At 40.9% G+C, this 25,079-nt stretch overlaps 1 protein-coding gene across 4 annotated transcripts in view; it reads left to right on the top strand.

The window, feature by feature from the left end:
• PEAK1 (pseudopodium enriched atypical kinase 1) overlaps window positions 1–8,560 on the top strand; it is a 119,958-nt gene extending 111,398 nt beyond the window's left edge. For all 4 annotated transcript variants that reach the window (XM_037393812.1, XM_037393814.1, XM_037393811.1 and 1 more), the window contains one exon: window positions 1,170–8,560. In XM_037393812.1, the coding sequence (XP_037249709.1) occupies window positions 1,170–2,327 (1,158 nt within the window). In that variant the 3' untranslated portion in view covers window positions 2,328–8,560. The remainder of the gene's footprint in view (window positions 1–1,169) is intronic.
• The last annotated feature ends 16,519 nt before the right edge of the window (window positions 8,561–25,079 follow it).

The following is a 25,079-nucleotide window of genomic DNA, read 5'->3' as shown; positions in this document are numbered from 1 at the left end:
AGCAGTAAAACCTTAGGATTTCTGCGATGGTTCCAGTCCCAAGTATAAAATAAGGCAGTGCAGAAGTAAATAGTATTGGGCTGAATTTGGCTGACAGTTTCCTAGAGGCAGCAGGCAATTATTTTCTAGTTATGTTTAGTTTGTCACAGTGTGCTAGCATGTTTTTTTGGTATTCAGTTTCCTAGTGGAGCTTCTTGGCAGTAAAGGCCATCCCAGAACTTCATGCTTCAGATCAAAATAAAACTACATATGTTAAAATTTTAGCCCATTCCAAGTTCAGTCACAGCAGAGTAGCATTCTGAATTTTGGCACATCATTAAAAAGTCAAAGCCAGATCAAGAAAATGAGGTCAATCAGAGATCAAACTGACCTTCTTGGAAAACAAGGCTATGCCAAGAACAAGCTATCAGTTTGGGATTAGCAAGCTTTCATTCTGCACAGAATTTCATTTGCAGTTGTCCCTCTGTGCAACACAACAAAGTAGCACAGATGGTACAGTCTTTGTGATCTTCTGTGTTTCTCACTTGTAAATTAATTTACCACAATATTCATCGTACTTTTAAGTTCATGAACGCCCTGTAAAATGCATAGGACAGAGTGGAAATGAGATTCCCTACTGGTAAGGTGTAAGTCAGCTGATGGCACAGTAGGCTACTGGACTCATAAAGGAAAAATAAAAGCTAAGGCAGAACAGTTTTTAGAAGCTCTGAAACATTAAAATCTTGCTTCTTAGGGATGGAGGCAGGAAAAAATTGAAATGGCAGGATAAAGAGAAACCTGTCCTGTCCCTATAAACATAATGGAAGTTTAGTTCATATGGATGCATTACAGAAAAGACACGTGATGACAGTGCATTCCTGTGGGTGTGTGATCGTTTGATCATATGCTCAAATATTGTGTGCATGGTTCTTTGTATCTCCTATTTCTGTGGATTATTTTTATCTTGTTCAAGCTTCACACAAAGCTGAGAGAACAACACAGCATAAAACTGTTACATGCATTAAGATAGTCTGCCAAAGGTCAGTTCAGTAAAAAAATTTTCAGCGCTTCTGTTTAGGGCTAGACTGTGGATACCCATCAACAAAGTACATATTAAAAAAAAAACAACCATAGAATTTGCAAATGTATGAGTTACTGTTATGTCTCTTCTGTCTATTTTCTTCCCCCAGATTTGTAAAAGCAAAGCTAAAGAGTCCCAGCAGTATTATCACAGCCTATCTATCCGGCAGAGTCTGGCTATCAACTTCAACATCCAACAGGACTGTGGCCATTTCCTTGCTGAAGTGCCAGTTCGTCTCCTTCCATGGGAGGATGCCGAAGCACCAGAGGTGGAAGAAGAGGAGCAGGAAGAAGAGGAGAAAGAGCCTGAGCAAAAGAACAGAGACGCTCCTTCCAATACAAAGGCTTCACAGAAAGACAGCTCAAGCAACCAGGGGACCACCGGCAAGCCACGCAGCCGTGTTGTGGTCATCACAAGGGAGGTCCCATACTTAACGGTGGCTGACTTTGTGCGAGAATCTGCACCCCGCCATGCAAAAAGCCCAGATTTATATGAGAGGCAGGTCTGTCTACTCCTGTTACAGCTGTGTTTGGGCCTGGAGCACCTGAAACCCTATCACATCACACACTGTGATCTGCGGTTAGAGAACCTGCTGCTGGTTCATTCCAGACCAGGAGGCAGCCCTCTGACCTCTGAGTCTGTGGAACCCAGTACCAACACTGCTTGCCCAGCCAGATTAATAGTAAGCAATTTTTCCCAGGCCAAGCAGAAAAGTCACATGGTGGATCCTGAGATCCTACGGGATCAGTCCCGCTTGGCTCCAGAAATCATCACTGCAACACAGTACAAAAAGTGTGATGAGTTCCAGACTGGCATCCTCATCTACGAAATGCTGCACTTGCCCAATCCCTTTGATGAGAATCCAGAGCTGAAGGAGAAGGAGTATACTCGTGCTGATCTCCCCAAGATTCCTTGCCGTTCCCTCTACTCTCAAGGGCTTCAACAACTTGCCAGCTTCCTGCTGAATCCCAACCCTTCAGAGAGGATCCTGATATCAGAAGCCAAGGGAATCCTTCAGTGTTTGCTTTGGGGTCCACGTGAGGACTTGTTCCATGCTCTAAGTACATCTTCTAACCCCTCGCGGAGAGATGCCGTACTTCAGAACTGGCTGGATATAAAAAGGACGCTGCTGATGATCAAGTTTGCAGAGAAGTCCTTGGACAGGGACTGTGGAGTTATTCTGGAAGACTGGCTTTGTTGTCAGTATCTGGCTTTTGCCACTATAGACTCACTTCATCGCATTGTGAGAATCATGCAGCAGCACTAGTTTGTAGAGCCTGTTGCTTTTCATGAAGCACCCCCCACCTCCACCCCAGCCCTCACCCCAGCCTGCCCTAGGGCTCACACTTTGTACAAGTGTGATTAAATAGAAATATTAAAAAATAGCCCAGGTATCAAAGCCAGCAACTCTGAGCAAATAGGTTCTAATTGGAGAAACTGCATCATGTACCCAATGTGACAGAAACTTTACTGTTTTTCCAGGCCTGTTAGGGATTGATTATATATACACACGACTGCATTTGGATCAGACAGTATGTAACATGATTAGTATCTAGCTGAAAAGGAGCGCAAACTTTGATACCACTATTTCTACCACTGCAGTAAACAAATTGCCCTCCTCTTCTGGATAGTTTCTGCCATTTCTGTGTAGCATTGGTTAGTGAATAGCAGTAACCATAAGCAGAGATGAATTAGTTGTAAATGTGAAATGAATGATCCACTCATTTGCTTCCATTCCACATACCATGCAAAATTTTCTCTTAGCTTAGTCAGCCCTCCACAAGCGGGCTGGACTCCTCTTTCCTTTGGTCTCAACCAAACAGATCCTGATCTTTCTTTTACATGTTACACCTTCCTTTTTGTCTTTCCAGATGTGGTTATCCTGCTGACTGCAGCAAGTGTCAGTGGGCAGTAAGCATTGGTGTTCAGTCTTCTTCCCTCCTTCGCTGCCTCTGACTCACTGCCTACCTATATCCTTTCTAACCACGGATCCGTGATTTCAACAGTGCTGCCTTAATCAGACTGTTGCCCCTTAGCTTAAGACCTCTGCATTAAAAAGCAGAGTATGCACACTTCATCTATCCCATTTCCTACATGACATTCACCAGCCTGGACTGTTGATGTACTGTAGCTGTTACTACATTTATACAAGAACAATACAACACATGGTGGGCAATTGACATTCCCCTTCCACTGCAAAAGGCGCTAAAGCCTGACTCGAAATGGATAGGATGTACATAACCTTTCTGACAATCACTGCTATGGACTGGGGATCAAAATAACAGCCACCTCTTGTGTTTTATTTTGGTCTCTCTTGTCACTTGTGCCATATTGTGAAGTGGGACTGAAATTGGCTCTGTTGGTACGCTGGCAGGAGATAGAAATGTTTAGAGCTTGTCTGTGTGTAGCTAACAGGCCACATGGAGACACTTCTACTGCAGACACAGTTCTCTGAAGGGTAGAAACAAGGGGGCAGAAACACTGTTGTCTAATTATTGAGGGAGCTGATGAGTTTGGCAGCCACAGCCAACAGTATCGTGATCCATTTTTCCCACAGCAGTGTTTGGCTGCATCTCTCTTTTTGTTTTAACTAGCGTTTTCTAATGTTGCTATAGACAACACCCTAATAATGGAATGTTGTCAGAATAGCTTAAAGAGCATTGCAGAGTTTTGGACTAGAGCAGGAATTAGTGAGGATTCGAGACAGAATTTTTAAAAACTTAACCTGAAGGAGCTTTTCACTTTCAGAGGCCGCTGTTGACTTCCTTCCCTGACCTAATGGCTGTTTCCTATGGAACCTCTGCAGTTGTAACGATGGTGTCTTTGCTCAGTATTGCTAGGCTCTGAATTGTTTCCTGAATTGCTTTGAAGAATTGATCTGGATGCAGGGGGAAAAGTGATACTGAATGTTCTGACCCAGGTGATGGAAAGCAGACAGCCCTAGTTATGAGCCTGTGCTTCTCTCCTATGGATCTATGTGCAATTCTTGTATGTATTTTTTAAAGCTGTACATTACAGTGTTCACTTTACACACCAGCCTTTACCTGATGCTAGATCTGCAGCCCCTTCCTTTACTTTACTGGCACATAAATGCACAGATATCCATGTGTTCTTTTTATGGATTGATGTTTCATTTTAATTGTTAAAACTGTGAGGAATCAATTCACTTCAGCCTTGAAACAAATAGCCACTTTATACAGCATATGCATGCTTGGACCAGATGCATGGAAACTGAACAAACAGTCCTGCAGGCTTAAAAGTCAGCAAAACTAGCTCTGGATCCACACCATACATTTGGAGGAGTTGAAATGTCTGTATCTCTGGCATCTATCAGAGCTAAGCTGAATTCTGTGTGGAAGCCTACATCGATTGTGCTGTAGTATAGACTGTCTTTGTGACCTTTCTAAATATTTTTTTGAAACTTCTGATTATTATTCTTCTGTTTGATTCACCTGTATCAGTGAAGGATCAGGCAAGGATAAGGATAATATATTTTAATGTGATATATATTTTTTTCTTCCCCTTTTCAGCAAAAAGGTTAGGGATGACGGCATTGATGCAGAAAAAGAGGACAGTGCATTAAAAGCCCAAGTGCAATGTATGTGGTTGAGGTAATCCCACTACATCAGGAAAGCAAGTTTCTACACTACTGCTGAGCAGCTCACAGAAGAACCTTCACAGAGACTCACACACACGTTCAGTGCAGCCCTCCTTTATCTGGACACAGGAGGGCAATGCTCTCATAGATTAACTACACTGAGCATGACAAGTCACTCACATACTATCTATTAGCTATTAGTTACAATGTGTTGAGCTATGAGTAGAGCTTCTTGTTCTCTGTGGTCTGGTTTTGTGTTTGTTTCGTCGTGCATGTGTGCACATAACTTCTTGCCTAACTCCTACAGGCTGTACGAGCAATTCTTGGACCACTGCCATCGCAGTGGGCTGATTTCCTTGAAGCTGGTAGGTGTCTCTGGATGCATGTTCTCAGTGCCACTTTCATGTCAACACGTACATGCAAAGTTGAATTGTGAATGTTTTACAACCATACGCATTTAATGCAGGTGGTCCGAAGCCTTTGTATCTCTAGCTATCTAATTTCAGTTTGTAACTTTTGTGATGAACCAATACTCATTTTAGCTCTGCAGCATAATCAAGCATGGATAGATGTTCACTACCAATCTCTTTCTTGTGCAGCACTGGGTAAACTTTAGCTATTTGTAATGTCGTGTGTTTTTTTTCTTTAAAAAAGAAAGAATGGTCAAAGTAGTCAAACACAATCGGTCCCAAGCTATTCCTTGAAGAGCTTGAGGCTGACTTTGCAGATTTGCCCATAGCTGATGATTGTAACTGTGTTTGTGGTGGCCCTTCATACTAGCAACAGATTGTGCCACATAAATATATGAGAATGTATGTATTAAACTGATTGTAAACAAATCCTAAGAATGCTACAGCATAATTGCTAGGCAAAAGGAAAAAAACCCGCTCTGTTTGTAACTGGGATCCTGTGTATGACAGGAACAAAACCCCTGGCTGTGCATGTTATATCTTACTTGAATATGTGCACAGATCTTGAAATTTTTTTTAGCAATGTTGCACTTTCAGTTGAGTTCAAGAAGTAGGAAGAGCTGCAAATCTAAGATAACAGTATTGACTGTAAATATATATTTTTCTATTAATAAAAGTTGTCATTCAAATATTTTTAACATGAACTCTAAAGATTTTTCCAGTGGAAACTAATCTCTGGAAAAATCAAATGCTTGTTTTGGAGAATTACGATGAGTGGTTTCTGATCATATTAGAGCCATTAAAAACCTCTCTAATGTTACAGAGAGAGTACAGTGATTGGATTCACAATGTTTAGTGCCTTGTCAAAAACTAAAATGTAGCTGGTCAGTGGTGGAGATCTTACTCTTTTCATAATAGCCCTAGAAATAATACTGCCCACATTAAGATGCAAAAGTCTTTACAAAATTAAATGCTGTACTTTGTATGGTACTGGGTTGATCTATTCAGTGAGGTTTGGTTCTGGAGTTTATGTGAACGAGTTCTTTTTAAGTTGCTTGTAGTGTAGCATAAACCTGAAGTAACAAAACTGTGGGCTTTCAAATTTCGGATCTGCACAGGGAGAATAACAGTGGATAACAAGTCAATTGGTCTAGACTGACCACAGCATCAAAAGAGGTGTATTGCTTTGACAATCTACGGCAGACACTCAGCTTCCAGGAGCTGAGGAATCTGATTAGTCTGGAAGAAGCAGTGAAGGTCAGATGGGCTGCTCCTGCTGTAGGTAGTGGATGTGCTGCACACCATACTCTGTGGTGTGAAATGCAAATCTCTGTTAAAACAATTGTAAAAAATTACTCCTGAGATGTTATGGAAAATGGTTATGTTTTGTATTTCTTAAATGGGGATTACTTACTCACTAATCTCTCAAACCTCAGATCTGATCCAGTCAATACCTGGTGAATATAAAGAGAATCTACTGGTAACGTCCCTACAGATTTTCAGGAATGAGGGAATCCAGAATTTTATTCTGGAGCCCCTGGAACATCCAAATATAGAAGTCTGGTCTTACTTCAATATTCAGATATGATGAAATCAGTAACTCAAGCTAGGATGTCATGTTGCTGGCCCACAGACAAGAAAGCCTGCAGCATTTACAGAGATGTTTCACCTTCAATCTTTTATGCTACGCACATCCCGGCAGCGCCCACAAGGTATGAATCGATCATCTTGACATTTTAACACAGGGGAATTTCCACATATTAGAGAGAGAAATACATTATTTAAATAAATCACATCTGTTAGGGTTCACCTACTTGGAGAATTTATTCAGCAGCTTCACACTGTAGGTCCTTAACTTTAACATGTAAAAATAGTATTTGCTGCTGAAATGAAATGTATCTGTTTCTCAATTCTTGTGCTGAGATCCCCCACCTAAATTAATTTCTTTTTTTTGTAATAGCAATTAAACTAATATGTAAATATAAATTTAATAGTCCTGTGTTCATTTAAATAAATTTTAACTTTTCTGAGGGATACAATGGAAACAGAATCAGACTTTTTAATGCACTTTCCCCAAATAGGAATTAAGCTGTTTCTCTGTAGAAACAGTACATGACCATTATTCCCTGCGTGACTAAGCCATCTATTTTACTCTGATTTTGCAGAGGTAGGGTTGGTTCTGCTAAAACTCCTTAAAACCTAGAGAACAGAGCCCTTCAGTCCATGTAGAGAGAGATGTGTTGATGATTTAGTTATGCAGTAAGATAACATCAAAGATGTGCAGAATAGAATTTTAAATACCTCTATATAAATACACCTGTGGAAATATTCTGTAAACAATTAATCTGGATTCCAAACACTTCAAGAGAGGAATACACAAAAAATATTTCTCAGAAGAAATACTGGGGATAAATTTCTTCAGAAGAAGGAGCAAGTATTTCCCACTGTTGTGTTGCAGAGAATTTCTAGTAGACGTTTGTATGGATTTTATTATTCATCTGGATGCAGTATTAGAAGGATGGTGATTTTGAATAGGTGTAGAATGTAATTTAAATAATTTCCTGTAACTCTTGCATTGGTGTTCCACTTGACATTTAGTTGGAAACCACAGAATGCTTTCAGATCAAGCAGAGTTGCCAGTAAGACATGAAATACTCGACTTTACCTGTACATAAGCATTTTACCACTCTACAGATTTTGAGAATTTGGTTTGTACTTCAGACTATGAAGAGTTTATTTTTTTTCTCCATAAATTAAAGGGTAAGATTTCAGGGATTTAGAAGAGGTTGGAACTTTTTTTACATGGATGAAATATTTGTTCATATATATATATACACATACATACATATATATATATGAGTGCCTGTGGGCATATTTTAATATATATATGTATGTATATGAATTTTTGTATCCCAAAAGTATTCTTGGTCCCTTTTTGCCTGAAAATATATATATTATATATTGTATATATAATATATATTTAAGAGTATGTAAATTTGAATATAGTCCCTTCATAAATAACACCTCTTAAAAAATGACTCAAAACTTCTGTTTCTTTGTCCTTTGGCTTGTTGGTATTAGAAGGTTTTGCAATTGAAATCCTTGGGTTTTTTTCTTTTAAAACTTAATTATGCTGAGCATTTAAGAATATGCTCTTGTTTTTAATAAAAGAGGGAAATTTATTTTTAAATTAGGGATTCCAAAATCAGTGGACTTTTATAAATGGGATTTCTTTAAATCCCTTGAAGAAGGGATTTTATTTTTTTTTTCAGATCCATTCTTGTGGGTAATTTGTATTTGGAATTCCTGGTTGCATTGCTTTATCTGGTGCTTCATATTGATATTTACACATTTTTATATAAATAAGTATATAAACTTCAAGCCTTCCTTTGTGATTGGGGCAGTTACACTCTGGTTTGCTGTGGTACTTTGCTGTGTACTCTGTGGCATTCATGTTACTGTGTAAATAAACTAGTTTTATTACACTCAAAATCAAACTTGCAGTTGTCTGATTTTTTCTCTCGTCCTAGGTAATTAGACAAAAATGTGTATTTCTGAGGAAGATGCATGTGGCAAGTCCAGCAGAAGATTTTACTACAAGAATAGCTGGCTGCTTTGCAGCTGCAGCTAGTGTGCAAGTGTGGCAGATACAGACTTCAGTTGATGACACTGATGCTCAGCACCTCCAGCCATGCCATCACGGTGGCCGGGCATCCCAGCTGCATGAATTGCCAGTGCTTGAGACATTGTGCCACCTCCCATATCTGGTGTTTTCCCCAGAAGTCTCACCATGGCAGGCAATACTTTGGCTCCATCTGGACATGTGGCCCCGGTAGCCCAAAAACAATCCGGCCCCCAGCAGCTGCTGTTGATCGAACCAGCATCTTTTAAGGCCGCCTCAGAGGGAAGTGACTTGACACATAAGTGAAAATGGGGACAGCCACATGTCCACACTGGGGCAACCATTATCCACTGAAGGACTGGAGCCAAAGTTAGCAGTTCCCCTAATGTGGACAGGGCTTAAATGACCTGCTGTGAAGGAATAATATGACCTTAAGTCACATTTTTGTATGCTGTGACAAAGCAGGATGTCTCTAAGGCAGTCATCTGCCGTGGAGTTCATTTTGTGTCTGATCTGTTCATTACCTTGACGCATACATCCTGATGGAGGGTCTGTGAAAAACAGCTGGGATAATACGCATCTTCGATGATCATGCAGACACGCTTCAGTGAGAGTGAGATCAAACAGCTCAGTTTTGTACCCAGATTGGACAGGCAGCAATGGTGGCTGCAAATTCTAATTTATTAGCATAGAACAGGTGACACCATACACATTGGAGCAATTTTGTGCTTCTGCATGACAATCACACTGCTCACAAATACTCTTTAAAAAAAACAAGCACCTCCAAAAAAGCACCCTGAGGGCTCTGTTCTTCCCACAGTTGCAGTGGCTTTGCACAGGTATGTCATCAATTTCAATGTGATCAGAATTAGTCTAGAGTGTACCTACTACAGGCCTTTCACATTTATTCCTTAAGACAGTTGTTTCAAAGCCTTTCAAAACCAGTTTAAGCTATTATCCTCATCCTTTTTAAAAATACAAACTAACTGACTCCAGAGGTGTCAGTAAATATGCAACATGTGTAACAGCCTGACAGATCCTTTGGCTTTGCCAGAGTAATCCCTGTTCACTTCAACAAAGCGCCATGGACTTAGCAAAACAGAGTTAAATTATGCCATTTGTCAGTGGCAATCGCCGCTCTGGAGGGAAAATAGGCAAAAATAGACTGAAACCTTGTCAAGATGTAATAATTATACTAGTTTAACTAAAATCTGTTTGAAATTAATTCAGTTATGTCAATGCAATCTCTCTTGTGGGTGTCCTTAAGCAGTAGCAGTTTGGCATTCTCATTTCAGCTTGTGCCAGACCTGAATGCAAGCGGAGCCAACAGATGCCTAGTTTTGGCTGACGTAAGAATGTCTCTGTCAGGTTTCTTACCAACTCAGAAATTCACCTTATAGTAGACAGGCCCTAAAGATCTATGTTCCTCTACAAGAGAAACATTTTTCTAGAAACCCTCCACACATCACTTAAGCTGTGCAGGCTGCTGCTTTTGCCCAGGTTAGTGAGCTTCTATGCTGCCGTATATGTACGACACCATCCTCCTTACCCAGCAGTGTTTTTTACCAGAATCAGAAGCAGCTAGCTCACAAGGCAAAATGTTCAAGTTAAATATTTGCCACAATCTATCCTGCGGGGAGGCTGTCGTTTCTTTTCAGTTGTGAGCTAAGACTCATACCTCTGTGGAGAAAGATACACATCAAAACACCATGTTGGGCCTTCAAATCTACTGCACTTAGTGCTGCTGCCGCTGCTGTCTGGGCAGGCAACGCTTCCTTACTTATGTGCTTACACTTACAACTGGGGTGCTTAGCCCATTCACTTGGAAAATGGAGGCAGGCTATCCGTTCAACACTTCCAAATGAGCACAAAAGTCATCATCTGGCAAGCAGACACTGGGGGAGGCACTGGGAGGGCGTCTTTGCCTGTATCAAATGAGAGAACTCAAAATTATAGCTATTGAACAGCATTTTCTATTAGCATCTCCTGCTCTTACCCATTTGTTTTACTGTCATTAAGGCATTATTTTTGTCATGTTGCAGCTGGCAGAGTCAGGACATGCATGGAAATGCACAGTGGAAGTAACTGACAGACATTTAAGGTAAAGCCACAACACTCTTTACTGTCTTATACTCCAGAAAGGGAAGGAATGGAAATGGGGAGGCTTATTGCAAATTGGTACCAGCCGGTAGCCGCTGTTCAACAAACACATAGAAAGCTGCTTTCTCAGGCTGTTGCATGGCATTTTACAGGTGCTGAGACGTGCCGTGTCACTGGTACCACCCAAAGTACCTGGCTTGGCTCCCTGGGGGGGGGGGGGGGGGAGAGGCCATACTCCCCTGCACAGCACCATGCTGCCATTTAGAGACAGAACAACCCCAGGGCCAGCACCTGTGTGCAGTGGGGCATGATGCAGTTACAGATCTAATGTCAGGTGCTAGGTTTTGCCTGATTTCATTGCAGTCTTAATGGTCCAGATTAACTGCAGTGAACAACAGATTAGCCTTAAAAACCAGGAAATCCCCACCGTTTATCTGTAAGAAGCAAGCTATTAACTTTGCACCTGTCCAAGGTGCAAAATGACATAGATGTTCTTATAAAGAAAACAAAGAATTACATCTAGATAATAAAATTCTCCTGGTTCCCACATGGGCACTAAATTTAAATCAAGTTACTGTTGGAAATGGGTCAGTAGTCTGCCCATGTACAACCACTATGACAACCATCAAAGGAAAGGAACACCCCATAGCCTGCAAGCCAATCATGCAGCTGCTCTTGTCACGGGAGAAAGTTTCCTTCTTTCCTTTCATTTACATTATTAGAAAAAAGGTTTATGCTCTGTCATATTAATACTCCATCTTAGGTATTTGTGCTTGTATGGGAGTTATTGCTAAAGCTGCGATCAGAGGACATGAGGGTGTGCTTTAGCTTCAAACAAGAAGGAGCAACAGTGTGTCAGATGATGTTGTGGGATGCCACATGACAATTTTTTTAATGGCATTATTTATAAATGTTTTAATACCACCCACTGCTCCATAAAACCCTGAGCCAGAGCTTCACCATCACTGACCCTTTTGCAGCAGTGACCCAGTCAAATCATTTCCCTGTGGCATGAAGCATTTCTCCCTGTGTGTTTCTTGAAGGCTTCAATGTCTCCTTCCATAGAAACTTCAGCACACAGTCCTACTGTCTTCATTGCCGTGAGCGAGATATTTTTTGTTTGTATGTTTTTGAGGTGATATGGCTCAAACTGAGGGACTAGGAGTAAGGGCATCAGTATTCTGTTGGAATGTCAGAACATATTTCATCTCCAGCCCATCAGCACCCTGTTTTCTTGTCCTGGGCAGATATCTCCATGCCTAGAAGCCTTGACTTTTAAAAATTCTGGACATTCACATTAGACTACTTAGTTTATTTTTTTTATTAGGAATTAGTCTGTGCTCATCCAACTCAAATATCCTTTGCTGGTTTTGTGTGCTTTTTTAAATAATTCAAATTCATCTGGAGCTTTTACAAACTTCTGCAATTTACACTAACCTTGAACGGGTTTCACTTTGTGATGAATCACTTCTTCCTCCAGATCAGCAACTGGAAACACTGACCTAAGACACAGTTGCCTGTCTTCTCTAAGCAGTTTGTACTTGTTACAGAATGTTTGTTCTCAATCCACAATCAAAAGTGTTTTCTTTTCCTCCACTCACCAAAAGTAAAATAAAAATACAATGTGAGTTTCGTGCTGATCCTAAAGCACTTTACAAGGAGGGCGTAATTCCTGTGTCACAGATTCAGGAACGGATGCACAGCATGGCAAAGGAATGTGTTCAAGGACACAGCAAGCCATTTGAGGGGAAAAGAATGCATGAATCCAGGACCCATTCAACTAAACTATCTCCTACAGTATTTCTACTTGCATGCTATTTGCCACTGACTCACAACTGTCCACTGTGATTTGAGAGCCTCCATTAATTACATCTGTCACAGAATTATTTTTATAGAATTATAAATTCATTTGGTCAATTTTAATAACAGTTGCTTGAACAAGAAAGTAACAAGATTACTCAGCCTCTAAAAAAAAAAAAGGAATTCAAAGCTATACCACTGGAGTAGCAGATCAAGCTGCTCTGACATGCGTTTCAGCTTGAGCATCCATCTAGATTGAGACTAGCGTCCTCTGCCACTTCACTACCCTCTTCCATCTCTCAGTGCAGTCTCAATACCTCTGTTTTGCAGGAGACAACTCTGCCTTGAAGCACCTCTCCCACTTGGACCAGCCCTGTTCCTCAGGATTGCTGAGCAGCCTTTCTTAAAAGGAGATGATGGGGAATGAGCCTTATGAACATGAACTGCCTTGACACACCTTCAGAAAGGTGTGGATCAGTCTGTGGGTTTGTTGAGTCCCAAATGTGCTGTATTATTATGCCGATGACTTCAAACAGTCTCTACTGAAAGCTTCAAAGGCCTTTGTGTGATTAGCACATACAGTTCATATTAGTCTCCAGAGAAGTATGGTTCCTTCTGAGATGATGTACGATACCTTTCATCACCTTATCAGTGTAAAATACACTGAATGGAGCGTCAATGAGCATGCTGGAAACTTGGGCAAAGAGTAATTGAAACACATCAGGACACTGTGTAAACCTTCTGTTTGCTGTGGGGTAACTTGGAAAACAGCAACATTGCAAGGCTCTTCTGCTTTAGTCAAAAGGCAGACTCTTTAACAGCTTGGGATCCCTCGTACTGTGCTGTGTATCATTCCAATACTGATGTACTGGAAAAATGCCATCTGCTGAGCAGCAGACCATGGGCTCCGTTCAGCCTGATCACTCACTCAGGCATTGGGAGCAGTCACAGGGGAGGCAGGTGGAAAATAACCAGTCCAAACCTCCTCTGGAGCTACCAGCTGACCAGAAGGTATTGCAAATTTGCTGAGAAAAGATAGTGGGTAATAAACTGCCTACTTCAAGATGCATTCCCAAGATGGCGTTCGTAAGAAAATGAGATGCAGCACAGTCCTCTCAAAGTAAGTCCCTGTCAGCCTCTGTCAAGTACTGCCAGATCTGGCAGCCCCACAGCTGGCAGCTCACATTCCCCAGAAAACTGGGGACCTTGTGACATAAGTCAGCTGGGGACAATTAAGAGAACTGGTGAGTGAGCCTGACTGGTGATTTCCCAATGAGCTGGTATGAAGCAATTGCAGAGCTGCTCCACACTGTTCCATGTATGACCTGGATTTAGCTGCACATCAGAAGTTTCCTCGCCAGCCCTGACTCCTGCCCTGGCTCAGGACCCTGCCAGGTAGTACATCCTTCCCAGACAACATACTGGACAACAAGGAGGGTGGCTTTCCCATAAAAAGGCTACTGGACAGGCAAATGGTGTCTCTCTACATTCAGAAAGAGAAAGTTGCAAATGATGTAGCCAGAGTTCGGCGGAGCTATGCTAGCTTATACAGCTAAGCATCTGACACAGAAATCCCATCAGTAAGTTTAAATAACTCTAAGAGGAAATGATGTTAGGTTTACCATAGACCATTTTGGAGTTCTGTCAGTACTCTCCCTACTGGGCTAAGCCTGTCACCCATGGCTTACATCACTGGCTGTGCATCTTAGAAGTTTGTACCAATAACAGTCACTGGCAAAAATAACTTTTCCATAATGTTTTCTTTAATGTTGTGTGTCTTTGTAGGGCTCCCCCTTTTTTCCCTCTTTCTCTTTTTATTTTTTCTCCTTTGATTCTTTTCCAAATTTTCCCTGTTAGTTACTAACTAAATGCCGAATCACTGTGTATTTTGTAATTGGATTATCTGCTAATACTTGCCTAAAGCATTCAACGTTGATTAAAAGAAAGGGTGGCCATTATGTTATTTTTAATACAAATTATTTAGGTCCTAAGGCTGAGATTGAATTAAAAAAGGGATCAAATTAATGAGAGATTGAATTAAATTAGAAACATCTGATTGCAATATTTCCTACATCTCCAAACTGCCAAAAGACAACAGTGGTATGGCTATGAATTTCTGTTATCCCATGAAAAGGTACAAAGAACAGCTTGTTTTAACTGCATCTGAGAAGTCGGCCTTATCATGGATATAATTAGATAAGCGCTCAAAATCTGCAGCAATTTTGAAAGGGGTTATAATGTAACAGCAAAAGATTCTATCTGAATACCAGCCACAAGGTCACTGCTAATTTCTTATTTCACACAATGTAGGCTAGATTTCCAAACCGCTATCTGTTCACCTTCTCACATACGCGTGTGTATACATACACTCACTATGACAAAGAACTGGAGACATGGGTTCACACAATCCCTGAAAGCAAAGCTGTACACCACATCTTCGATGCATGCAAATTTAACACAGTCATGCAGTTATTAATAATAATAAAAAATGAAAGGTTTTAATAATTTTATTTTTCCACACTTCCTGAAGTGTGAGGGGTATGATGTGAAAACACTAGTTGCTAATCTGGATGCATTTATTAGTTCTAAACAGCACAGAGAATTAAGATTTCAAGCTTGCTCTCTACAGGGAGCAATCAATGGGCCTAAGACATTATCATGACTGAACTGAGCTCCTCAGGTTTAAAAGCGGTCTTTCTAATCCTACTTTTTAATCCTACTAATCATCAACAATCCCATTGCTATTCCCGCCCTGAATCTGACTTCATCACAGAAGTGCTTTTGTTGCACTGCATTTCAGTCATTTCAGTGAGATTCTAGACTGCTTTTGAGAAAAGCTTTAACTGACTTTGATCGTTTATTATCTCCCAATCATAAATGCTAATTACACAGCTGAGAAGACTGATTCCTCTCTATTGCCATACTTTCACATAGAAATGCAGACAATTAATTTTTTTATTACTTTAATGAATTTCCTTCGTACTTTGGTCCAGTAAGTGCAGAGAAAAGATTATTCCTTCCAGTGTGGTTAAATGTGAGAGCCTGCTTTACAAAAGCAATAAGCAAATCAAGAGAAAAATCTTGGCATCCTGAAGTCATGACGTAATCCTTCTTCCTCTCTCCAAAGCATCATAAGTTCAAAATAGCTGTCCTTATACAGAACAGTTCTTCTCTCTGCTCAAATAGGTCACTTAAAGAATAAAGACCGTAACTGCACATAACCCTCTGAAAGACAAAACAGAGATAGTGCTTACCCGAGCAGCGCATGGCTGGGCTCTGGAATGCTTGACATCTCTGGAGAAGGCCTTCCTTGTGGTAAATGCAGCTGTGTTTTACATCAAAGACAGCATGACTTTTTCCTGTTGATTTGAAAAATCAATTGCAATTACAATCAGGAAAAATGACCAAATTCAGTGTGCAACTCACTGGACTCCAGACTCAGAGAATCCCCCTGCATATGGCAGATCTCTGGCTTGGCAGGAGTTCACCTGCACAAGAAGGCTCCATTTTGGATGGAGGGTTACGAAGGTGCATCTTTTGTCTGCGGAGGTCTGAACGTAAATTAAGACAGCTCCACAAAGCTATGTTGATTCGAAACAGCTCAGAGCCCAACTAATGGCATGCAGATGAAAGATACAAAAGGAGCAGCTGTAACTTATTCTTACATGCTGGGTGTGTCAGATGGCAAAACAGCATGCCCATTAGCCTAGGAAGCCCCAGACAGTTAAATTTAAACTATAAAACCTCAGAAGTTAGAAGCTCTTAATAAAAAGGCAGCAGATTCCTAGCAAAGCTATCCTGTGGTGGGACCCATGGTTGGAGGTACCAAGGTTTAGTGGCTGGCCACCCTGCAACCATTTGCCTCAGCAGCTATACCACATAAAGTGAGGTGAGCAAATCATCTGGATGCTTGCTGGGAACAGAAAGCTTCACGTGTCCCACATCACTATTGCCTTATCCCAATGTTTTGGTTGTTCAGAACAGGAAAGGGTAAGAAATGCAACCTGACCAGGCTGGGCTGGCACTGTGTTCCTCACAGGATCAGTAAACTGCATCTGTCCCCAAAACCGACATGCCACTTTGCATTAGGTGTGGGTAAAAGGAGATGCTTGTTACACCCAATAAAAGAACAACAGGGTTCCTGTTCCTTTGTACCACTCAGGTTATTAGGAGCATTTGTACTCCAACTGTCAACAAGAGAAAAAAAGAACAAAGGTTTATCAGAAAAATCCAGCATGGACTGGTCAGGCCTTGTAAGTGTATTTCAAAGGGACAGTGTTATTACAGTTAGAAATTTTTTAATTTAATCCTTTGCCTCCGCTTTCACCAGGTTTGTTGCCTTTTTTTAGGCCAACATTAATCAGTAACAGTAGTATAGCACGTTCTCCCTATCACTTTATAGATAAACATATTTTAAAAGCCTACACTTAATAGATGCTATGTCTCTCACTATAGAGAAGTTCCCAAGGGATTAAACCAACAACAAAAGATGAATATATGAGTTTTCAAATGATTAAACAGATTTCCTCAATGGTTTACAGAGTTACTGGCTTCTGTATTTACAATGGGGTTTACCCCGCTTATCAAACTAAATCTCAGTATAGAACTATATTTTAACACTTAGTCAGTTCTCTATCCTTGCAAAACAGCCTCACAGCCATGCAAGTTGATGTATATGTCATGCCAGGCTGCTTCATCAGAAAGCAAAGGACTTTGGACAGGATGGGAGGGAGATCTTATACAATGCAGTATCATTGGCAAATGTGTGACCTCTGATCCTCATCCTTCCCTTACTGCTAAAGTAGATACACCTGTCGGCTTCAGCAGAACAGGTCATCAGATAAATTGCTGGCACTTTACTATCTCACCTACAATACTGATTGATTTTATAATGAGCTCAGTTCACTATGCCAAATTATAAGAAAATGTTCTCTAATTAATTAAAAAGCTGCTACATGAAAAAAATTAAATGAGCCTTAGAAACAGCATTTCATCCCTGCAACATTTGTGTGATTGCTGCTGGAGGAAGAACTTCATATGCTGTAGCTAGATAAAGATACATGATGTTTTTTTCTGAGTCCATGGGCTACTGAAACAAAGATATATTTTCTTCAGTGGTAAGGAAACTCATGTAAGTGATTCAGAGATCCACAGCCGCTGAGGTGGTTGCCTGAGATGTCTGGGATATAGAGGATTTATGGGTTAAAAACACGATATTCCAGCCAATTGGGTTTAAGATGAACTAGAACAGTACTGAAATCAATGGTACTATGGTATAATGCATTGAAGAATTAAGCTTTGAATCTTTTACCTGCTCTTTGCTTACAGGAAACCTAAAACCTCTTGGGAGTCTAACTGTTTCTGTGACAAGACTGCTTAAAATCCATGTATCAACAAATAGTTAAGGCACCCAAGGATGATGCTTACAAATGGGGCATCCAGTTCATTGGTTTTGTGGCAGTAAACCCCAACAACCACCACCCTACACCACCCACGCCCTACAGCAAAGTGGTGATCTAGACAGATTTCTCCTGTATTTGCTCTGTAGCAAAGTGAATGCAGTATTATATAGGACAGCTGCAAAAGAAGAGGACAGACTGGAACAGTGGGCAGCAGAAGTGAAAGGCACAGACTGAACTGCTGTCTCAGCTAGGCAGGAAGACAGGCAGCCAGGAAAGGCTAGGTGCCAGATAATGACATATGTGCTTGCTGACTACTACCAAGACTGGGGCTGTAAACAGTGAGCTTTGTCTCTGGAGCCCTTCCTGGATAAAAGGAAAGCATGTCTGTATAGTAAGGAGGAGGAGACCACAAGCACCAGCAAGTTCTCCTGCTCCTCTGCAAATGACAACAGCCAAAACCTGGAAATAGGAATGGAAGTATATTTCTGTGCTTGTGAGGAAGTTGTATCTGGCAGTGAGAGCACAAGGAGCAGGTCTGCCAGTGGGTGTCGACTGACTCGTCTAAGATGGGGCAAGGTACATAAATCCCTGCTTCTGCTGTGCAGAAGTCACCAGATGGTGCTGTACATACAGACTTGAAAGTTCTTTATCTTAATGTGGGAACATGTAATGTCTTTGAGGAAATAGGTTGTTCTTGTTATTGAAGAACAGGGTTGTTCTTGTTACGTGAAGGCTTTCCTTTAAAGTTCAACTTGCATCTTGCTCTTTCCAGGTCAAATCACGTTTTGGTTACGCTGTTTATTCAGAACAGTCTTGGTGTTGGGATTTTTGAAAAGGAATTTAGAAGCATGATATTTGCAGCCAGGTCTGTAGGAAGTATGGAAAATACGGGAGAAATGCATAAGCTGCGCTAAGAAAATATTTATTAATGTAATGTTTATGCCACTTATTTTTTCTGCAATGGAAAATACATATGCAAAGCCTGAAAATCTTCCACCTCACAGTGGATATGTGACATCAGTCCATAAAACCGGTACCACGTCATAAATCTTCTGAGGATGTGGTCAGGATTAAATAACACTAGTAAGGCAGTAGGCTTTTCAGATTAAAATAACTACAGCATATCACAGCATTCTTATCAATTATTTATATAATGCCAGTTGTATCCATCTCCTACTCATCTTCCTTCTGAAATGCTATAACCAACCTGCTTCAATTAAAGAATTTTAAGGCAATCAGCAGAAATATTCAGAATATGGATTCCTCATTTTCTCCTTCATCACCCTTTAAAAAGGCTTCATCTCGTTAAAATAGATACTAGAAGTCACATGCACCACGACTTTGAACACCAGGCCGGCAGAACTACTGGAGCAGCGGTTTGTCCGGCTCCCGGCAGTTTCGAGCAACGCCTCGTGGGTGGCCCCACAGAGCGCCCCGAGGGAGCAGCCCCTCACAGCGCAGCCTGCGAGCTGCTGAAACACGCCCGCTGCCTGCAGCGACGTGAGGTTTCTCTTCTACCCGTTACAAACTAAAATAATTTATTTCGCTCTTTGCAGAGAGAAAAAAGCCACATGAGACTTCCGCAATGTTGCACTCAACCGGTGTGTAACATGGTAAAAATAAAGTAGCATTTTGAAGTAACTTGTAATTTTCATAAAATTTATAATTATGGGAGTCATTTATCTCCCCAAACGGAGGCTATCGCTATAGGTCCCTTTGCATAAATCAAGAAGGCCATTAACAATAGTTTCAGAAGGAGAGCAATTTTTTACGAAATGAAGGTCAATCTCATTAGATCACTGTAGCAGGTATCCTAATAACATCCTAGCAGAAATGAGGTATCTCATTACAGAAGTTGTATTTTTTTAAAAAATATTAGGTCACCATTAAGTGAGCACTAAAATACACATAATATTGGACAACATAAATTACTCCCCTGAAAAACTGGCCTATACAGAGGTGCTAAAACAATAATGAGGGTACCACAGAAAGCTGAGCCTTTCCTATTCTTTCCTAGTTGGATTCACCAATTTGATACCAGTTTGTTTTGTTGCTGCTTCAGTGTGGCTGGACACTGAGCCACAGTTGGCTTGCTAGAATTATAGAGAGCGCTGAGTTCAGACTGCAACTCAGCGAACTACAACTGCTAAGGAAGATGTTTAATTTTCCATGTTAACCGTTGAGGAGGACCAAGTATCTGCCAACTGGAAAATGCCAACATTTAGAAAGGAAAAGAGTCATTTACAGAATGCAGAAGTAAACATTGCTTTTATAAATACAAGAGAAGCAGTTACTTTCCCTTTAATTATCCTTACCCATTTGGCAAGTACCAAGTGGTTTTTTCCAGACCTTTCACTATACTGGAACCGCAGCTGAACATATGGATATGTTTACACCTCTCTGGAGCTATGTCACGGCACTAAACACCTGGCAGGATTATGCTGAGCATCTGCTCCAAGCCAGACAATAGTAACCATAAAGGTATCACCCTGATCATTCCTAACGGGACAGGCAGCATATCCACGGGAGGGAGCTTAACAGTTACAGAAGTCCTGCTTTCCAGAAGTTCCAGACGTCCTAGGTATCGACTAAAGACTCATAATAAACCTCAGAGTATACCCTCTTTCAGTATAATGGGGTTAACCATTAGTAAACTGCAAAGATCATTGTTAAAAGGTGCGTGTTCAAACACAGATGCAAGATCTGGGAGCAGCTCATAGCAGCTACAGATGGTACCAAGAGAGTTTGGTAGTGCTGTTTTGCAGAAGCAAAGGCAGCCCTGCTAACCGGTTCGTGACTATAGCTTGGTTTTTTAGGGACTTTGGTTGGTTTTTTTTTTAAAGATTTATCGATTTCACAAACATAGAGAAATACCAGTTACAAGAATTAAATATTTTAATTATTATTTTCTTCAAAACCCCTCAACTGCAGATTATGTAATGAACCCTGAAAATGGTACTTGGTGTCTGAGGTAGGGAGGCCCCACAACACCTTACAGAGACTTCCCAAGTCCCTGTGTCCCCCAAGCCATGCCCTCACATAACCAAATGAAGTTGTAACCATCATGTAATTGGGACACAGGGACATGCATGTTGGATGATGTGCCTATGCAGTGTTTATACAAGCCAAAGCGTAAGGAAGCCTGTTTGATTTGTCTTTCTACCTGTCACTGACTTACTGTCTTATCTTTACATCAGTTTTAAAATGTTCCGTTTTCTTTGCGAAACACTTTCTTAGTAGGTAAAACACAAACTTAAATTGCTAGGCATTGAGAGAGTTGGGAATCGGCTTGAAGTAGATGCTGTAGAAGGGAAAAGGCAATGCAGACATACAGAATATGCACAAGGAACAGGCATTGCGCAGTACAAAGAGCACAAAGGCTTAAAGAGGATGACCTTAACAGCTGAATTTTTAACAAAAAAAAACCCAAACAGCAAGTGATGACGGTTTATACAGTATCTGTTTACAGCATGTTAAAGTCATACTAGTGGCAATGGTTTGAAAGACTGCATGACTTTCATCATTCTTGAGACACGTGGCTTTAGTTAATAGTAGTAACTGCACTGGAAATTTGTAAGAAATCATGCACACCTTTGGCTGAGAGCTGCAGGGAACAGTAACAGTTTAGATTCAGGAGAGCTCATCTGGCCAAACACTGAAACTGCTCATTTAGGGTCCTCTGTGTTTAATGGATTGAGAGGTGTCCCTCCAGGATGTGATTCATTACATCATAAACACCTTCTGTAGGAAGGGGTGAACCATCCTTTCACTTCCCATTGATTACAGAAGAAACCTGGGAAGGTAGCTTACATGGCCACTCAAGACTAAACAGAAACTGGTGAACATCAGGTTAGGTGAAACACATTCCAGGTTCTTGGAGGGTGAAGTCTGAGATGCATTTCTGACGAAGACAAATAAACAAGCCACACTTGCCCACTGTTCGTTTCTGCCTATGCATGGTGCTGAAGGGTGGGTTGGTGAACATTCTCTTGGGGACCATTCAGTGAACCAACTGGGGAAAAATCCAGGTTAAAAATACAACTTTTTTTCCCCTGAGTTATTTTTTACCATAAACTGCTCCCTCTTCTTGGTCTCCATGGTTACACAAATACTGGTAGCTTTGTTACTACCACGTGAAGAAGGGTTATGCAGAATAAAGAAGGCAGCTGAAGGCTGCTGAAGTCAACACTGGTGCAGAAAGGGAAATCTTATCAAACTATGCTCTGAGATTTCACAAACCTTTCCTTTACAGCAGGTCTGATTTAAGAAGTTCCCATCCCCCAGTCACTTCTTCAGCAGTGCCCAGCTGTTTCTGAATAAAAAACCATTACCCTCTTCAAATAGTTGCACTGGCCTAGCTGGAAAGGGAGTGGGACAGTGCAGGGACAGGAGTGTATGCCTGCAGGTGTGGAGAGAGAAAGGTTTTGTTAGCCAGCTCTGCTGCCAAAGGAAAAGTAATGCTGCACTGAAGCCATTTTCCAGGATATAGATCCTGAAAAATGAGCCAACTGGAGCTGGCAGAGGGCTCATGCAGAAAATGTAATGATGTGGGAGTGAGAAGGGAGAAGATGCTATTTGTAGTTTGGTCTAAAAGACTTCGAAGAACAGAATGGACACTGCCACGATTTCTCCCTTTCTCTCACAGCATGAAACGGATGAACTATGCAGATTCCATTGCTCTCCAGCATCAGAGTGGACTTAGAGGCCAACCTACACCTATTTCTCAACAAAAACAACGTTAATGTACTTCTGGGAAAGCTGCCAATAGCAGTGACACATTTCTAAACAGATTTTTTTTATATCTTGATTTTTGAACCATCGTATCAGTCCTTTGGATCTGTATGCAGAATTGTTCCAGATTCTAACTAACATCAGGCTTTCAGCTTCAAACTTTTTCTGCAGTGCTTCTCAGTTCTGAAGGGTCTCCCTCCAGCATGCTAACACTTACCACAATAGCACAATGACTGGTATCAAATGTGTTTTAGACTAAATCAGAGTTAGAGCACACAAACATCCTGCAGGCCATCCAGTATATTTGAAAAAGAATATATTTTACATAATTAGTTTATTAAAATCAAATACTTAAAATTTAAAATTTAAAATTAATTATTTGAAAAAGAATATATTATTACATAATTAGTTCATTAAACACAGTGTATATCTGTGTGTATAAATGTCTTCATTATGGCAAATTGTATTGATAGAGAGATGATACAAAGGAAATAACATAAAACTAATCTCAAACTTTTTTCCCCCCTCCCTCAGTCATCAACGGTGTTCCTGGTTCCTTCTGCATTCCTTCTGTGGCAATCAGATGGACCTTGCTTGCAACATTTGATCGTTACCTGAATGCTCACCATGTACAGGTTGATCAAAAAGTGAACAATGATTCCTGAGATCATTTACTACAGTGAAGGGTAGTTAATGGATTCCAAGTCATGACTGGCACTCCTGGAAGCTACAAAATCAGATGGGTGGGAATCAAAGTGGGAAAAGATCTTTCCTGCTCCAGAACACATGGAAGGCTGAACTTCACCATTGCTGCCCTCCCTACTTAGCACTGACAGTCCCAGTTCCCACCTCTATTTACTAGTTTATAATATTCTAATAAAAAGATGCACTTGTTTGCTAACTGTAATTCTAACTGATGAATGAAAAGATTTATCAGGAAATTGTTTCTCAGGTAATCTGTCATTTTTACTATGCATTGTTCAATGTTTATGGACCCTTCCAGGCTATTATACACTTAAAAGTATCAAAGAAGCTTATGATTACCTCCCCAGGAGCTGGTGAAAAGCGTGAGATTCTTCTTTACTAACTAATTCATTCAAATGGAGTTAACTCATTTCTATTACACTTACTACATTGTTTGTCCCAAAAGCAAGAATACAGTTGTACTTTTCCAATGCATGGCTGAAAATGGAAGTTATCACTGTTGTGGCATTGTCTACAGGTCTGTCTAGATCAGTGTTTTATACCAGTTTAGACTCAACTGCATTAATGCAAAGTGCACTGTGCCCACAGAAGTTAATTCCCAGTGTTTATATAAAAAAAATTGAGAGTTGAATCAGGCATAACAAAACTGAAGGACCAAGTACATCAATTTTTTATTTGCTTGGACACTTGTCTCTGCACTTACAAGCCTGCAAAACTACTTTTCAAGCTACTTACCTTAACCAGCCATTCAGCCAACCTGTGCAGTCTTTGCCCATGATGGCACCTTAGATTAAAGGCTAGAGACTGAGCCTCTGTGGGTTCACAAATTACATAGTGAATATCTTGCTTGCACACTTGGATTCTGTGTTTGAGAACTTTGGGCCACTCCTGCCCTACACCTGTCCTTACTCTTTGATCCTCTCACTTTCTCAAAAGATGTGAGACATCCTTGTATACATCTCTGGTACGTATTTCTGAAAATATTGCTATGATGATAGTCACAAGGTAGGTTGTGAAATGCTGAATAAACATTCTTTGAAGAATTTCAGAGAGGCTTAAACTGTGTTGAAGACAAAAGCACATCTCAGCAGTCAAGCTACCTGTCCACATCAAGAAAGATGGAAAAAATCTAAGCAGGAAAGCTGTGCTGGAGACAGTTCAGTGCAATTCAGTCAAGCCAGCTATTGAAATGGCAGCCGGTTTTCAAACTACTTGTTACAACCTGCTTCCAGCACGCCTTGCTCCCCTCTCTCCTGGGAACTGCACTGCCTATCCTCAGTTCAGCACGCCGTCCCTCCTCCTCTGCCTGCACAGGCAGTGAGCTAGAATTTCCTGCCTATGTTCCCATGTAGTGAGGAGGGGCAGTTTCTGATGGCAACTTACTACTCATCCTATCTTTCCCCTAAATATCACTTGACTGGCATGTCATGCTTGATATGAGATGCCAGCACAGGCCAAACCCTTATTGCAGAGAGAGTGTGGATTTGAAGTTGCAGAGACTGGTGATACCCATAAGATTCGCATGGGTGTTCCAAAGAACCAAGAGTTATTTCACTGCACAAGTCCGACAAAAACCCTGACAAAGACAACACGCTGGCACCAACTATCAGCCAGCCTTCTACGCATGACAGCAGTGAGACAGCACTGCAAA

Source organism: Falco rusticolus, chromosome 7, assembly GCF_015220075.1.
Source record: "Falco rusticolus isolate bFalRus1 chromosome 7, bFalRus1.pri, whole genome shotgun sequence".
Lineage (NCBI taxonomy): Eukaryota > Metazoa > Chordata > Aves > Falconiformes > Falconidae > Falco > Falco rusticolus.
The sequence above is the reverse complement of the archived record's forward strand: the minus strand, read 5'-3'. Positions and strand labels throughout refer to the sequence as shown.